Genomic DNA, 18951 nt, shown 5'->3' on the forward strand with positions numbered 1-18951 from the left:
TCGTTTTGGTTCCCTCTCATTGAGTGGCTTTGGGCTAAAGCAGGCATCAGTGTCCAGCTATAAACACTTACCCCACTGTACACCACCTGCTCAGCACTTAACGGCAGACAGCACAGTTAGACATCTAGTGAGCATAGTGGAGCATATAGCTCTTTAAGAGACAGATATTTCCCTTAAGACTTGGTTCAGACCAAACACAGCGCTTAAAAGGAAAAATGGACTTCCATTCATTGGGTAACTAAAAACACAACTCAACTAGAAACATGATGTTTGGCGTAACTGCTGGATTTGTTTGTGAGCAAAAACAGGTGATACATGTCATGGTTGTGGCCAAAATGAACTAGCAGGAATACATAACTAAGAGGTCATCTGAAATATTGTCTTCCCTTACAAAATATATATATACAGTATTATAAGACACTTAAACTGAATGTTCCATACAGGCAAGAAGCATTAAAAAGAATCATATCCAACTATATAACATCTGCAGACAAACATCCTTACTGAAACCAATCATTGATCATTTTTTATGATGTGTCTTTCTAAATAGTTTCTTTTATAGCAGGCAGCCATTGATAGCCGTAGCATGCCTCTCCCTCGCCTCCCTGTCATCTCTCAGCCCTGCTCTCCTCCTTCCCTCCATCATAGACTGACCAACAGCACCATTCCAGGACTTCAGTCGGTGTCCTCCTCAGCCTAACTGTCCTGCTGAAACAGACTTGCATAAGCAGAGAATCGCGGTCATGTTTTCAAAACGGTTGTTCTCAAGACTACTGGCAAGTTTCTGAACAATATGTCCAAACACGTTCATGTGCTGTCCCACACATGTTCTCATCGGACTGATGAGTTATCACCGAGGAGATCTTTGGAGAGCTCAGTCGTGTGTACCTGTTTTCTTAAAGCTGAGCTGAGCTGTTTTGTAACCTCCGCTCAGGTTACAGGTACAAATCAATACAACATCAACCTCCGCCTCAAACATAAATACATTTTTATTCCCCTGACGCACTGAGCCTGTTCCTCGCATCGAGCAGACTCTTTATAATCCTTGAAAGACATTTCTAAAAGAATATGCATAAATTAACTGCATACATTAATTGCATGCATTAATCCCCACATGGGAACATTAGGACAAAGGAAGGCTGAGCACACTTCAAAGATCACGATGTATAGACACTTATGGAAGAGGTATAGGGTTCTTCCATAAATGTATAGGTTAATGTTGATCATAAACACACAAGCCTTGAACATAATGCATCGTAAAAGTGGCCCCTGTGGCTGCGTGAGCGTCGGCCCCAGAGCAGGCGGCCTCTGCCAGTGCCGCTCTGAATGGTTGAGCACAGATTAAGGCAGAACAGTAGTGTTGAGGTTATCACGCTCACACGACCAAAATAGACGCAGAGCGGGTGAGACAGCGGGCAAGGCGGCCACGCTCGCAGTACAGTGTGATGTGCTTAGCGGAAGAACGGGGAATAGTGCTGACGGGAACAGAAGGATGCGAAACAGAGCGGATGAACTCCCGCGGGAGAGAGCCTTTCTTTTAACTCGTGATTGACACATCTCCGAGGGATTAGCTGTTAAATGAATGCATTGATTGATGGGTTAGTAATTGGATAATCCAGTAAAGAAGGGTATCCTCTTTAACCCAACACCTTCCATCTATGTTCAGCGTACAGTTAGTGCATATACAAGGTCTTCCATGTAAGCAGTATTTGATGATCAAGGATACGCTGAGGTGGTTATTGTGTGGTTAGATGTATTCCTTAAGTTAAATCAAAGACATTGTGCAGAATAAAAAACAAGTGCAGCATAAGCAACCTGAAACATAAGGGGAGCTGGTCTATACAAAATAAAAGCCAATGTGGGTAACACTTGAATGTGTGAATTAGTGTTTGCTGTTAAGAGAGGATATCACGGAAGTTCTACACTTACTGTATAGTGGCTCATTGTTAGCTCATGTATTGTCTTTCCAATACAAACCCTACATTGCTGTGCTTGACTAATGTTGTTCAGCAGCTTAAAGGATGAACAAGCATGTTTTAAAATCTTTAAAGGTAAACCAAATAAACAAAATGTATTATATTGATTATAGATACATGCTTTGTATTCGTAACAACTGTTGTAAATCCATATGAGGAAGGATCTATATCTCATTGACGGTGGACACATCTGCAATAGGGAAAAGTACCTGAGGACTGACTCAAGTGCTGAGCATTGAGGCATTGAGGCATTTACACCAATGCTCTATTCACTTCTAAAACGAAAAACGTTGACTCCACAATTATTGGAAAGCGTTAGTGTCTTTACACCTTCTGATTCGTCATAGAAATGATGCATTCAAAGCATGATAGATTATAAAAGAACTAGGATTTTTTTTTAATATGCAGGTCTCCCTGCATATTAATGATCTCAAGGGACCAATCTGATTAAATGAAGGTTTGAAATGAAATGAAAAATATTCTATCCAGCAGTAAATGAAGAAGTTAAAATAAGCTCAAGCTTGACCAGCTAATACATCTAGAGACGATGGTTACACATGATTGCATCTATATTTATAATCTAATAATATACAGTTTGTATTATAATATTAGACTCTGAAAGAGGCCATTCAGCGACTTTTTCTTCCAGAGTATATATTTACTGGTAAAAATGTTGTTCTTCCATTAAGTACTTACTAGCACTCATGCTTTACTGAGCGTATCGTGGAGGACACACAATGGCCAGTTCTGTCCAGGGTTCCCTGTGTAACATTAATTTATCACTACTTGTTTGCTGCCTGTGTAAAGACCCCATTGATCGCCACCTGCCTTTTAATTAAGTCTCTGGCTATGTATTACTGTTGGGCCTCATTACCTAAATGTGCTGCTGCACATCCACCGCTTTTTATTTAGAGTAACAATAACCCGCCTTGGAGAGATCCGAGTTCATTTATAACACCGCTGAAATTATTCTCCATCTGCTGCCTGAAGCACTAGAATAATGCCGACACTATTTATGTTCATTCATTACTGATATTATATCTCAACATGATAGCGCAAAGTGCATTACCGAGACGTAAATTGTAATTTCTTCCAGCAAACTGCTTTTCTTTTGGGGCAGAATTGCACTGAAGTTGTTTACCAGTGTAAATCAAATCATTCATATCCAGGTTTGATCTGCTTAGGCAAACATTGTCTTCTTGTTGTCGCTTGAGGAAAACACGAGACTTGCTAAATCCAGCATAACATGATAATATGACTTTTTTAAATCCAAGTCCAGCCTTAATTTTGTGATTAAGCAACACCAAGGGAGATCCAAAAAGGAGATTTACAAGTTGATGTTAAGCGGGAGAATACCAGATTTCCCTGGAAGCTCTTTCTTCAGCCTTCAATGCAATAGCCAGTGGTGGCTTTAATCCCCTCAAATTAGTCCCTCGGTAATCCTCGCTAACCTCAAACAGAGGTCACTCGTGTCCAATTTGAAGATGCATAAAGAACACTTTGTAATTGCGTGTCCCACAGCTTGACGATGAGTAATTCTCCTGCATGCTCACAACAGATTCAAAAAGTCAGACAGCCTACTGCACATCCATGAACCGGACAGATAGCAGTGGAGTGAACACTTTACAAGTTGAAGTGACACTTGTTGAACACTTCTGTGAACACGTGAGGTCACTTCTGCCGTCCACTGTCATATAGACCCTGTTTATTGAAGTGCATGTACACACACAATACTTTCCAGATTGATATCCAAATCCCCATCTACTGATACTGGACTGATGAATATGGGAACACGCCAACTGTGAATGAGCCCTGTGTTGGCGGGACATGACCAGCCTGTGACCCTGTGCCGCTATCACATCAAACCTTGGCTGTTTGTCGAGGATTATGCTGACCTGTGCCCCCTGTCAGATGTAAGCTTTATTCACTTCAATCAAAGCTCATATCTTGCGTTGCCAACAGAGAGTACTGGTTGTGCTTTTGGCTCCAAGTCAAAGCTACCTACGTCCTGTTATCATGCACAATTAAACACTTCCTAAGAAAAGTTCTGGTTATTCAATTGGTAACTTTAGGGATGTTGTTGAGATATATCCACTCCAGTGTGTGTGGTGACAGAACCCCTTCATGACACGCTGGCACAATCGTACACATTCAAAAACACTGCCCCAAGAACAATAGAGTTGTCGAATGAAATGATACACGCCAGGCTAGACTTTTAAAACCGCACAGAACACAAGGATATGCAGTTCAAAGTCACAGTGACAATATGCTTTAGTGTATGTAGCAAGTACATCACTAACAGCTTGCTAAGATGTCTTTTCTTCTACTTGAAAAGATTTAGTAAATTGGCGCAAACATCTTCAGTAAAGGAAATGTTTTGGTTTTATTCTTCTTACATTCAAATGTTATTCAAAACAATGGCAGCCCTGTATTTTCATATTCTCTATTAACATGATGTGCTGCGTAGACACACTGCCTCTCTGTGACTTCAGTGCAACCTTTAAACGCTCAGGAAGATGATCCCATATGTGCATGTTTGAATGTGTCCAATACTTTGCTATATGGAGACAACGCGTTTAATATGTCAACAGTGGTAACCACTAAAGCATCTCACTGTTTCAAATATTTACAATTCATCCTCAAACAACACAGTGAAGGTTCTCCTGTGTATAATCCGTCGACCCTCGCCACTGCTCTTCACCTGCAGCCCTATTATTAAGAACTCTATAAATAGACCACATGTAATACCTTGTGGCAACCTTCTGCCACGAGCAGACTTTTCAAAACTGCCCCTGAAATACAATCCAAAATAAATCCTTTATTGCGTTAATGAGTTTCTACATCTTTCCTCTCCGCCCTCGGTGACTCAGCTTGACCCAAAGGTCACAGAGTCTACGTCAAATGTTCCGTGGGAATGTGTTAAAGCCTTTCTGCAACCTTCTCACATACGTCACCCTACTTTCCCTTGAAGCCTGCGCCCCACTTTTTTCAAATTCTCTATTGTGTTTTTTTGATTACGCATTAGTTGAAAGAGGAAAGTGCAGACATGCAGTCGGCACTTTTTCTATTTCTGCCTGCTGTGAATAATTTGCAATTCAAAGAAGGACCAAAGTGCTACTTCCTGTTTTCCGGTCTTGTTACAATCCTCCAAGATTGTATGCCTTTATTAGCGGCTTGCTCTTTGTTTTCGTCGTCCCTTTGCCTCTTGCACTCTCCTCTTATGTCCCATAATTATACTGAATGTAAAGACTCACACACCCAACAGAGGGACAGAGAGCTCTGCTAGGTTAAGAATAAAGATGTAGGCAGCAGAGGAGATACCGAGTGCATTGATACAGCCATCCTGTAAGCTAGCAGCTAATTTTAGCCTGTGAGGGCAGTGCACTGTCTCCCTGTGGACGGGTTGCACCATAGAGGGATCTGAGCATCAGCCCAGCCTCTTGTTCTCTGTATGGACACTGTCCTTTGTGCAGAAAGGTTACTGGACAGCCACAATAGACCGGGGTGGAGAGATGTGGATTCAAAGAGCTTTTAAAAGCACCTGGGGTTTAGGGTGGTTTTTGCATACAGATGGCAAAATAGGATCAAAATGATGCCAGAATACATGTCAGCGCAATTTGAAGTCCATGTCCTGGCTGGAGTGATTGCAATTGATGAGAGGAGGAAGTAAGTAGCCCTCGCAATTTGGTCAAAAGTGGTCAGTGTTTTTCCAAATTCTGAAGTATATAAACCAGAAAAAAGTAAAAATGTAACTGGGGAGACAAATCATGTTTTTTGCCTTTTAAGATAAGATACAAGATAATATGTACCAAATTGGGATCAATAAAGTACATCTTATCTAATATCTTATCTTAAAAGGCAGGTACGACCAAACAAGGAATGGACCTGGAGTTAAACCTGCTATATTACAGAATAAATTGTGTTCAAAACAAGAAAGTACTGCCTATTTCAAGTAAAGTATTTCATACTGGATGTGCTGTACATATACACATAATGTGTTACTTCAACCTTCTTTGCCTGTCTTTTCATTTTAGTTTATTTATAACCTCAAGACATCGATTCGTCTTCCATTAACCACTTTGATACTCTGTTCAAACAATTATCAGTAGTGTAGAAAAACACACTTGAAATAAAAAGTTTACTATTTCTCATTGGGTGTGATTTATTTGAACCTCATGATTGTGTGTGGGGCCCATACCCTGAGGCCAATTAAATCGTCATTACACTTAAATTAAGTAGAATGGGCCAATTAAAGAAAATGGAAAGCAATAAACTTAAAAATAGGTACTAATTATTTGGACTCTTCCATTCAGCAAATTAGCAAATGGCGCAGGTTTATTATGCAAAACCCACCAATTTTTTCTTTTCCATATTTAACGTTTTTTAGCAGGATAAATTGAGCAGCATTCAGTGTGCGGTGATTACGGAATAACTAACCTGGAAAGAGGTAATGGGTTTCTAATGCTAATGAGAATTAGTGCCACAGCCAACCGGGCGTGAGTCAACTCTCCTCGCCCCGATTGGATGTGAATGAAACCGCCTCACGTTGCGCATATGCTTATTCACCCTGCTGATGACTTTCTATTCTCAAATGTCCTGCTCTGATGGAAGATCCACACGGGCTCACAGAATATAAACACACGTACCACCTGATTATTCCAGATGTGTGCACTCCCTGTATCAGTCAGTGTGCTATGCACCTCACTCGCTCTGCATTACCGACTCTGTGCTGCGTGTGTCGGTCCTCCACTGGTCAGTTTGTTATGGAAAGCAGCCATGTTGAATTATGTATCTCACACACATGCACTTGTAGCTATGTCATTCTCTTATGGCCAAACACACACACCATGCCCTCCACTTCAAAGGTGACTTTGTACTTTGGGGCTCTTTTTAATCTTTTTAAAGGGACTAATAAAATGTTATACCGGAAATACCAATACATGTTTCCAATGGATAATGAATGTGTGTGTGTGTGTGTGTGTGTGTGTGTGTGTGTGTGTGTGTGTGTGTGTGTGTGTGTGTGTGTGTGTGTGTGTGTGTGTGTGTGTGTGTGTGTGTTGCCTAACCTGATGTATGATCGGAATATCAATGCACGTTTTCACTAAACAAAAGATTCTCAAGAGGTCTAACCGAGCTCTCTTTTCTCTCCGGCAGATTTTCCATATGACCTATGACCTGGCTAGTGCAGTGGTAAGAATATTTAATTTGATAGGGATGATGCTGCTTCTGTGTCACTGGGATGGCTGCCTCCAGTATCTGGTGCCTCTCCTCCAAGACTTCCCCCCTGACTGCTGGGTGTCCCTAAACGGCATGGTTGTAAGTATTACACACTTCTTCTATTTTGTTTGTTATTTTTGGCATTTGATGTAAGTGAAAGAGTCATGGTGCATTTCATAGCTACATACATTGATAGGGTGCGAAAAGACTGAGGCTACAGCTGCAGGTCTCACGGGAAATTGTGAAAAACATGTACAGTAGAAGACATGGAAATGAAGAGTTAGGATTGTTCTTGTAATGCAGTGTACAGCTATTGAGTGGTAGTGCTGCAGTACAGTGTAAGAGCAGGCAAGTATAGTATTCTAAAATAACCACATTTGGCTGCTTATCTCACACTGTTGGGAGATTCATTGGTGTGTTGTCACTTTAATGGTACAAGTAAAATGTGTGAGTGCCTTTATTAGTGTCGAGACACACAGGAATGTGGGAAGTAGAGGGGTATGAAAAGAAAAGGTTTTTAGGATGAAGACTAACCGATGTGTTTGCAGATATGACACTAATACAAATATACAGTTTATTATAATGACAGTACTGATCAAAACAAATACTGCAGTTGTATAGGTTTGTTTTACTTTGTTCTCTCCTGGTGTTTTTGTATATACAGTAGTGTCAGACTCATTCGGAGCTGGAGTCTATAAATAGGATTTGTAGGTACATTAGGGACATTGTTGAAAGTAAATTATTGATCTGCCAACTGGCAAGAAACAGAGCCTGAAGAGACAGATGTAACCAAAGGAATCTTCAGTGCATGACTACCAGTGCCACTGTTACAGTAATGTGATGCATTTTATATTTATTCATAGCTTCAAAACATGATTTGCAGAAACTTCCTAATGTATATTTGATTGGCCTTTTTGTTTAAACTATCCCACCTTTCCTACAATATGTGTTCAAGTAACTACTGGCTCATAATCTATGTGGATATCCAAACAGAACATACTGTTTGGAAGTATTTGGAGACCGCCTTTCATCGATATTTCCTCATTTCTTTCACGTGTTATTCCCACCTCCATATCTCTCTCTGAGTAGGGGTCAATCGGACCGTGCTAGTCGTCTCAGAGCAATGTGATAGTGAGGAAGTGTGTGTATGGGCCCCCAAGGGATATGCTGATTGTGAATGCTCACCCGAGGAAATGTTCCCCCTCTCATGTCCCTCTCTCTGACTAACATGTCTGTACTCACACACATGCACATGGACTGCTCCGAAGCTTCTGACTGGAGGTGCAAATGTCAGCTGTCCTCAACATCACAACCCATAAACAACTCATATTTGTACTTCAAGGAAATGAGTTGCCCAAGTGAGCCCAATACCACCTAGCATGTGTTACTCATCCGAAACAGATACTAGCCTTCTCTGTGTTCTTCTTCTCCGTGATACAAATTCTCACTATTCATCCTTGCCGAATGTTTTTTTTCACAAAGCAGCTACTTTTTAAACCTTTCCATGATAAACATTGCTCCTTTTTGACTTGAAACCGGTGAGTTTAATTAGAAACGACTCCTCGCACTTGTGTTGCACACTGATCCTCTTGCTCAGTATGAACTCCCCTTGTTGTATGCAAATCAATACAACATGGGAGTTGTGAAGAAGGCTTATTTGCTGCCCCCCCCCCCCCCCCACCCATCACTCGCTGGGTGGAAATCTATAGCCATAGCTGGGGATTATGGCCTCTGAAACACAGAGCTCAACAGTAGGTGAGTTAAAATAGCTGTAACTGGTCAAATGAAACCAGAATACTTTGCGTGAAGTCTGTCGAGACTACTTTACAGAAAAGTCTCCCAGCTCCTCAGAAATAAAGTCTCTAGTGACAGTTTCTCTCTGCAGCTGCAGACTAGCACACCTACAGTATATATAGCACCTCACGCAGTCCCTGTGTTCAGGAGTCTGAAGGGGAAATAATGCTTTCAAATCTCAGCAGTTTCGCAACTTTTTGGATTAGGATTACCATATATTTCATGAATCTAGTCGAATATGTTCTGCTTTTGATATTCAGGTGAACAGATTGTGACAGTATTGACTACACAAAAGGATAAATCGATTAATTATTAGTCAATAGACAGAACATGAATCTTCTAAAGGCGAACAAAGAAAAGTTTCAGTTTTTTTCTTCACATTGAACAATATATTTTTGTCAGTTACTCAAACAAACAAGCCATTTAAATAGCTTCCTCAGACGGTGATCACATGCAGACTGAATATAACATGATGAATAAATCATTTTGAGAGGATTACTGCCTGCACAATCAAATGCTACATCGTAAGAATATGGAGAGAAATAGGACTCAATATCGATGACAAATGCCGGTTTTGTTATTTTACATTTATGCAAATAACCTAACTCTTATTGTTTTCCATATATACATATATTTGTCCGTCTTTAATATTTCACTATACATAAAAAAAATGACTGAATTAGTAAACTAAGCTAAAACTGAATATTAAACCTAACACAAGGGTGCTTTTTAATTTAAATACTCATGGGAAATACAGGTCACAATTGTAATTTTACGCAAAAATCACACAGAAATTGAATAAAAACCTACAGAAGGCAATTACTAATTACATTGTTGTACTCATATGTTGGACTTAATTGTGCAGAACAAAATTAATAAAAAAAAAGAATGATGGAAAACAATGGACTGTTGCAGCATTAATGAGGCATATTGGAGGAGAGATCTTTTCATATGATTGCCAGCCGCTAACACTGACTCTGATTTGGTAGAATGAGCAATTAGTGGAATCTCTTCCCTGTGGATCCTCCCAGAAGAAGAGGCCGCTGTGCTGACTGCGGTCTGGCAAATCCAAAGTGAAAAGCCCTGTCCACATGTGGGATCCCTCTCCCCTCTCCCCTCACCATCACAATGCATTAGAGTTCATACGCTGGGAATCTTGATGAAATATCTCCCCTTCTGGTTGAATACACAATGACATTATTTAGGTGAACGTTGACTTCAAAAGGTCGTGTCTCATCTGCTCAAGAATGCCTGCTTGAAATTCAGATTGCGTCATGTTTTGTTTCTGTCGTTGGCTTGGTACCTTCTGTCTCCAGCTGTGAGAAGGACTGCAGATACTGCTGAGTGGTGCGGCACAGGGTGTACGGCTCTTATCCCCTTTACTAATGGCCTGAGAGTAGCTGCTTACTCTTTGGAGGCTGCATTTTCTCAAACACCAGACAAGATAGTGCCGCTGTCGCTGTGTTGGCTCGTGTGGTGGGATGTTACTTTTGTCTGCATGTACAGTGTAAAGATATGTGAGTAGGAACATGGGGCCACATGTGTGTTGTCAAGGTGTTGTGTTACAGAGACAGGGAGCTGAACAAATAGCCTGCTAAGGATTCATTTCTCAGAGAGATTTCCTGGCAGACAGACTGTAGGTTGAAGGACAAACAGAAAGTCTTGGCCTCACCGTGCGTACCACCCTCCAGTCTCTCCTCTATCCCTGCCCACCCACTGGTTTCACATCTCTTTCTGCCCAGACCTCTGTATGTGTCACTTCCAATAGTCAGGCTCAGTCAAGAGTTTATTCATTAATCAAACTTTTTCTTTTGTATACCTCTCCTCTCTCACTTCCCACACTTCCCTAGACACGATAAGATGAGGGTTTCATTGGCATTACAATTCTAAGCATATATTTCCCTAACATGGCTCCCTTGGTTTATCATTTGGTGCAGAAAACCTCTGGTTAACGGTGTCTAATGTGTTATTGGCCCCCATGAAGATTAAATTAACCTCTTGCAAGGGTGGAAAGTAACTACAGTATGTATGTTTACTCAAGTACCACACTTAAGTACTATTTGACCTTATTGTACTTAAAGGTGGTGTAGGTAAGTTTGAGAAACCGGCTCGAGATACACTTTTTGTTATATTCCATGGAATGCCCTTAACATCCCGATAGCAATGAATATCTATATATTATATAAGTGCTTTGACAAAAAATCCATACAAAAATGTTCATCTGTGGAAGCCGTAGTGCTGTAAAAAGCACGACCAATCATTTTAGCCGGCCCGGCTAAAATAACTGGATGGCCTACCTGCCTGTCAGCCTGCACAAACTTATCTCGTGCCCTCATTGGTCATGTGCGCGTTTGTGTGTGTTGGAGGAGGGGCTCTGTTAGGAAGTGGCAGATTTTCTCCGGTTGTGTATTTTCAAATTCTAGCGCACTCGAGCTGGTTTCTCCGAAATTACCTACCTCACCTTTAACTTGAGTATTACAGTTTGTGTGGGGGAAACTTCTGAAGCAATTGGAAACAGGACTCAGAGAGAGGAGAGCTGGAGAGCTGGAGCTTTGATGGCAAACACTGACGGTTTATTTGGAGCTTCGGCCGGAGAATTCACAAGACATGTCACGGGCCACGAGTTGACCACACGGTAGAGATGCCAAATCAATTCTGACGAACTCTTCTTCTGGGAGGAGGTTTTAACTAGTTTGCTGCAGGTAATCAACATTCTTCCATAGATAGACTAAACAGCTGGGGACACTGAATTACTTGTAGTTGTCGGTTATGGCTCTGGGTCATCTACTCCCAGAGAAGGATGTGTTCCAGGTGTCCCACAATAATGACTATCTCTGACCGAGAGTTGCCCGGTCATAAACTGGTAACAACAACACAATGCTAGGGCAGCCCCTCCTTAAGGGAGATAGCGGCTGCTCAAGGCTGGGCATCTGCGTCAGAGGACATGCAGGGCAAATTATTCACTGACAGTATATTATGTTAATTTATACTTCTGCTCCAATACATTTCTGACATATTGTACTTTTTACTCACTACACTTACTGTATGTAACACTCGTAGTACTAGTAACTTTTGACATATAAAAAACATGATACACGTGATAAGTTAATATGAAGCACTGTACTACCAATTTAAAACGACAACCCAGTATACTTATAAGTATATACAATTGGCTCCAAATTGACAACCTACAACATTGAAATGTATTTCTTAGTGATAAAACAGGATAGTACAATGATAATCTAATACTGTGAAAAGAGCCATGCTGCAATCCGAGTACTTTCACTTTTATATGACAAGTACTTAAAGCTGATATTACTTCTGTACTTCTTGTTAAGTCACATTTTCAGAATTCTTACTTGTAATTGAGAATGTTCAGACTATAGTAATTCTCGCTGCTTGACTGTGAGTTTTGTATATTTAGAAATATGAGAGTGTTTCCACCTACATTGTAAAGATGTCAAGCATGGCTGCTAAGAACAGTTTAAAAGGCACATTTGACAAATCACTATTGTTATACGTGGAGGCTTTTATCATCTGGCAGCTTCTTGATACCAGACATATTACAGGCTGCTTTTGTGATGGAGGGTGTGCTAATCAGAGAAAGTGGTCGCTGCATACTTGGTTGCACATGATTGAACAGCAACAGAACAAGGAGAAGTCACCTCACTCCTTAGAATGTCCCTGTTGTTGTTGTTGCAGACATTTATTTATTACCCTTGAGAGAAAGCAAAAAGAAAGGGTTCAGAGCAAGGGGACAACTTGAAGTTATATATTGTGAAATAAATTAAATATAAAGGGTTGTAAACACATTACGAAGCACAGAACAACATGTTGGAGAGGCCCTGAATAAATACTGCCTAACCCACAAATAGAGGCGAAATGAGTTGATTAAGAGATTAGTCGATCGACATACATTTAAATGGGAACTATTTGAGGCAAGTTCATCAGTTCAAGTCTCCCAGATGTGCTGTTGTTTTTGTTTTGTGGTAAAGTTAGCAGGATAGTTTGGGATGTTGGTAGAACAAAACAAGAACTTGCTTAGGTTATTGCTTTGGTCATTTATCACTCTGCTCTGACAATTCATATACAGAAATGAATCCACATAATCCTTTAGAAATCCTACATTGCAACACTATAACCAATCCGAACCGTGAGAAAAGTATCAGATCCCTGAATAAACAAAACAAACATAAAGGAAAATCTTTGGCATGCCAGGTCCAAGAAGGCTCCACCATTAGGACTATGAGGGTCTTGAACACAAGACGAAGAGAAGAACACCCTTCACACTGAGCTGCACCACTGTGATTGTGTTCCTGCCAACGTACAGTGTGGTGCTCGCTCGGGCCAGCAGACCCCTGCACTTCCTGCTAATGTGTTCAAAGACTGTTGCGCCTTATGTGTCCTCCCAGGGAGAACAGCTTGTAGTGCGATTACGTAATTGAAAAATGAATATTGTGCGTCACATCTTTTTTTTTGTTTTTCTCCAAAACACGGGACAGCTTGCCGAGTTATGTGATTGAGTAATTAGGACCAGTTCATGCGGATGTTTGCGCACTCTTGTTGTTTCTAAGTAAGGATTTAAAAATACACGCGAGGGGGGCATTTACCTGGAGTCACACAGGAAAACACAATTTAACACCAACACATATTTAAGAAGGAAATTCTACAAGTTAACAGAAGTGGCACACATTAAAGGAAATGTAATTTATTTAGCTTTTAATGACAAGTTAAGCTGCAGAGGAACTAGGACAGCTAATAAACAAATGTGCGTCTGTCCTTAATCTCTAATCGTTGTAATTCTCCCTGTGAGCACTGGTGCTGATGAGATGTCGAATCGTGTCCTTAGCCGCTTGACTTCCTGTTGGGCTCATAGTTACTCGTTGTATCAATAACAATCACTGCTGTGGGTGACGCAACACTGGGACGATGGTGAAGCATTGATTGCCTTCCCCGTCACATAACTGGTCACATCCTTTTTGACGGGACTGTTGGAGCCACCATGTTGTGACGAAATGCTCCCAAGTTGTAAAACCCAACAAGCACAGTCAAACACGGTCTAACTATAGAGATGTTTATAATACTTATGATCAGTTTAAATGCATGTGATAATAAAGTCTGAACTCACTCTAAGGGTGTACTTCTAAACATGAGATGAATATGCAGTATCTGGTGTCACTCGTTTTGCTACGTCCAGAGTCTAATTATATTTAGAAACTCTGAGAAACTGAATACATCTTGTGTTAGCCACATTTATTAAACTCCTGGGGATTGTAGAGAATAGGAAAAAAGTAGAAGCTGCATTTGCTGGTGTTAATACTGCAAGGACTCACTCTTCTCAAAGAACAGAGGCCAGCAAGAAATATCAGTTAGACAATGTGTGTGTACAGTATCTGGGAGAGTTCTTCACACGTTAAACATACTGTGAGAAATGACGTGTGTATGTCAGTCTGTTGAAGAACTCCATAAACCAATGAAAGAAATAAAGTACTGTACAGCATGTACTCGGCTGCTAACATCATGATGCAGTGCACCAGACCTGCTCTTAGTCACTTTCTGTAATTGAAGGAAAAATACAAACTCAAGGATTCAAACTAGTAATAATGCGGACGTCCTTGCTGCATCATTCTTCGTCACTAAAGGTCTCTTTGGTTCTCTCTCTCTGTCTGATATAAAACCTGCTTGGGAAATGTTAGGACATGTAACACCTGCTTCCTCAATATATTGAATCAGAGACAGGATTTATTTTGAGTTCAATTGGCTTTGATTCAGCAACCATTTCATACAATTTCTAGTCTTATACAAACCCTTTACAATGTCTCCTGTTTTAACAATGCTGCCTTACTATCATTTTGACAACATATTCCTCATGCTCCATTTTGAATGAATACCTTCTGAATCAATAACCTCGTAAAACTAATAACCATGTTTTTTAGGAAACTACAATATCAACCAACAATTTGTATCCGTTTATTTCTAAATTGACACGGCATCAATGTCTCACCTGTTGTATTAAATGTTATTTTTGTGTTGAATTTGAAAATATTGCAATTTTCAAATAGCAAGAGCTACACTTTGTAGATGTAACTTTTACAATTGCTTTTAATGTATCATACCACTAAATGTATTGATACATTTGACCTCATGCAGTTCATTTCAGAACCGCTGACAGTATCATACGGTTTGGTCTGTTAAGATTTCAAAACGTGTTTATTTTCAGACATCACTTAGCAGATCTTGTCTAATCAAATTTCATCCAGACACTTCATCTTTCACAGCACTATGAACTACTGACACCAACACCTCCCTGTTATCAATTGCCCACAACTAATTCATAAGGTTAGGGTTAGGGTTAGGGTTAGGGTTAGGGTTAGGGTTAGGTAGTGACTGCTTATCAATTCACATATATATATATCCATTCTTTAAACAAGCAGGCAAGTAACTGTGGCAGGTGGAAAACATGGTTGACATTTCACTGGGAGATTTCACCTGTTCCTTTTTAGATTTCCATAAAAAAAAGATGTGCTGTAATGTGTCCCACAATAGCGCCTTCATCTTATGCTCTATATAAGCAAACACCAGACATGTGACACACAGAGCAACAAGATGTGACCTCAATTCCCAAGCCCTATATACACTATACTACGATTGGATTATATGACACGCTCATGCCGGGTAGACAATCACCCAACACATAGAAGGACATATAGGTAAAACGTGAAGTGAGTCACCCGGGCTTATCCGTTTTCATCTGGGAAAAACTACAATTCTCTGCTTTTCCATATGCCAACACAGACATCCTGCCGTGTTGCCCACCATCTCAACCACATGCTAAATGTACTCAGGAAAGACACCTAAGGCTCATGACCTTTGTCCTTTGTGGGTAAATAGATTGTTCAGTGTGTTGTGTGCCAGTAAAACACAACACTCGCTACAATACTCCTCCTTTCGGTTTATATTGTGAAAAAAAACCGGTGGATATTTTTATAGAGATAGTAGTTTGAACCCTACAGTGTTAATGAAATTGCCAACCGGACTGTTTGTTATTAAAGCTGGCAAGTGTAATTATCACATATTTTGTAATCAGTCTTTGGAAGAATAAACTAATCAGCATAGAGATGAGAATTGGTGAGTCATCCAGGCCAGATGATTAGCTGTAAATGTTCTCATTCATCCCAGTTGATGAACAGCGTGGAGTCGAGCAGAAATGCCGTGACAAAAGGAGGCACCAGCGTGTGATATATTACAGTGTGGCATGTGGAACTATGTCAGCCAGCGAAAAAAGACGGGGATTAGTTCGTTTTTTCTCGAGGTTTCATATTTCTTTCACTGTTTTGGGTGAGATATGACTTCTGTACGGAGCGCCTCCTCAGCATCATTGTGTTCACAGGAGGTGAGGTTATTGGAGGAGTCAGCATCTTGTCTGGAGAGAGGTGTCACATTTGTCTCCAGATAGGAAGTCACAGGGATTACAAATGTAACCTCGATAGGGCTGTTTTGGTTGCTAACGATGTCTCCGGAAAAAGAAAAAGGCATACGTTTGACGTGTACTGTATTAATGAGGAGTCTAAATCCTGCTCTGACTCCGAGACAATACTTTTCCTGAGGCTAAGACTAAGAAAAAGTCTGGAAAACAAAAAGCAATGAATTCTGTATGTACGATTCGAAGTGCATACAAAGCACCTCAGTTGGAAATCAGGGTTCATTATATTTGCATTGCATAGTAAAGAAGAAAAAGTCCTCTTTTAAATTCTCACATACTTACACAAAGACCAGGTACGCTCACTTAGTACATGTCCATCCCTCATAATAAATACTTCACTCTCCGTCTAGCATTTCGTCAAAAACTAATGAGCGATAAGTGGAGTCATAGAAGCTGATCTCGAGCGGCAGAATAGCACTTTTATCCGGCTGCGTCTCGGCGTGTTTCCCAGTCGGTAGCGACCGATCAGGTTCTGTTCAAACATCTTACTCTGAGTAATGAGACAAGTCCACGAAGAATTGGCTTCTGATATACACAGCTGGACACATTATTGGATAGAGGCCTCATGAACCGACTGGAGATGAAGACTACTCGTCCAAGCCGCACAAGACGACGTTCTCACTTTGAGCGGGGAACACATGCGGTGAACGTTAAGAGGAATCACCCTCACCCAGCAATTCCCTTCGTTTGTAGTAAAGAGTATTAGTGACTCACTACTATGCATTTTCCTCTAGGAAGACAGTTGTTACATGACTGTCTGCTTCATGTGTGTGTGGTACTGTACCTTATTATTTCTGTTCCCCTGCCTCCAATGAACTGAATCCTCCTTACAACACTTATAAATATCAAACCTGAGAGCGAAAGAGGGGGAACAACGATATTTTTCTCACTGTGGTGGTTGCCCAGAGCTTTAAGGGAAACAATTTCTCCGACGTGTAAATAATACAAGTTATTTTGGAGTACTTGCAAACATGAGCTGTTTCGCTCCCTTTGGCAAATGGGAAATAAATAAAGCCAGGTCCAGGCAAAGAGGGTATTGAAAGAAGAGAGGAAGAAAAAAGACAGGTCGAAAGTTCAGCCACCCAGCGAGGGCATTAGCTGTGAGGCATGAAGAGTGTGTATGGCACAGTGTTTGATAGAGATTCAGTGATACATCAGAGGAAAGTCTATCCATTCTTCCTGCTGGAGAGCCTTCCTCCCCTGCCTTGCCTTGCAGTAACTCCCCCACCCCCCTCTCTGTCTCTCCCTTTCTCCCCCCTTTTTGCCTCTGTCTCTTTCTTCGACCTTGCAGAACGTTTCCTGGGGTAAGCAATACTCTTATGCCCTCTTCAAAGCCATGAGCCACATGCTGTGCATCGGGTATGGCGCCCGGGCCCCGGTCAGCATGTCCGACCTGTGGATCACCATGCTGAGTATGATCGTAGGGGCCACGTGCTACGCCATGTTTGTGGGCCACGCCACAGCTCTGATTCAATCACTGGACTCATCGCGCAGGCAATACCAGGAGAAGGTAAGCACCAAACAGTCATGTTATACCATGAAACACCTGATATGTGAACAAGGTTGGGTTTATATGATATTGGATGTACTCGGAGGCGGTACGGTAAGCGTGTCACTTCCAGGTCTCCTGTTTGTCTGTGCTGCTGCATGTTTGTGATGTTTATAGCTTATATTAGCCTAACTAAAGTTGACCTTGCCCTTGGTCATGGCAGGAACTTCACCTTGTACATCCAATCACACATTTCTAAAGTTCAAGCACTCATAAATCTCCTTCTCTTAGCGGCTCTGGATACATCCACAGTTGTTAACACTCCTTTTGGTTTTGCTAATGGTAGCTAACGTAGCTTGATAGCTAGCAAAGGTTTTCCTCCCACCCTCTGGTGCTCTCTCTTGTTCTACCTGTCTCATGTTCGTTGTTGTCGTCTTTTTCGGTACATGTGTTAAATGTAGTATAGTTGCTTGGTTGGAGGCAGGAATTGAAGCGATAGAAGTGTGGCTCCGCGCCTTATAAAGTAAATCGTTAGCTACAGTTAGCAAGCCCCCAGTAGCCGGTGTGGAGATAGAGCTAGTGTATCTAATGTAGAAGAACATATCTTTAATGTTTTCTTGTTTCAAGGTAAGCAACACTAATAACAAGTGTTATGGTCTTAAAGTATCTGAGAGTTTTGATCTTTTGGGCTGAATTTCCTGCTCATTAGAGCTCAATTTAGCTAAATTAGGTATTCTCTCAGTGCCCTCATGGACCAATGGGCTCTCACAGATCACAATTGTCGGGGCCATGACAAGGAAAAAGGATTTTCTTCCCCAAACCGATCCCATAAGGCCAATGGGGTGAGGAGGTCCGTGACAAAATAAAATCCCCATGAAAAGTCATGACTTTTTATCTCATTATTATGACTTTTTATCTCATTATTATGACTTTTTATCTCATAATTATGACTTTTCATTGGGATTTGAATTTTTTTAAGTGGTGGAAATGGG

The 18951-nt window shown here is 40.9% G+C and overlaps 1 protein-coding gene across 1 annotated transcript in view; it reads left to right on the forward strand.

Moving 5' to 3' along the window:
* LOC117456466 (potassium/sodium hyperpolarization-activated cyclic nucleotide-gated channel 1) overlaps positions 1–18951 on the forward strand; it is a 74125-nt gene that overhangs the window by 22622 nt on the left and 32552 nt on the right. The window contains exons 3-4 of the mRNA XM_034096367.1: positions 7131–7292; positions 17762–17980. Coding sequence (XP_033952258.1) covers positions 7131–7292; positions 17762–17980 — 381 coding nt within the window. The remainder of the gene's footprint in view (positions 1–7130; positions 7293–17761; positions 17981–18951) is intronic.

The sequence above is a fragment of the Pseudochaenichthys georgianus genome, chromosome 12 (genome assembly GCF_902827115.2).
Source record: "Pseudochaenichthys georgianus chromosome 12, fPseGeo1.2, whole genome shotgun sequence".
Taxonomy (NCBI): domain Eukaryota; kingdom Metazoa; phylum Chordata; class Actinopteri; order Perciformes; family Channichthyidae; genus Pseudochaenichthys; species Pseudochaenichthys georgianus.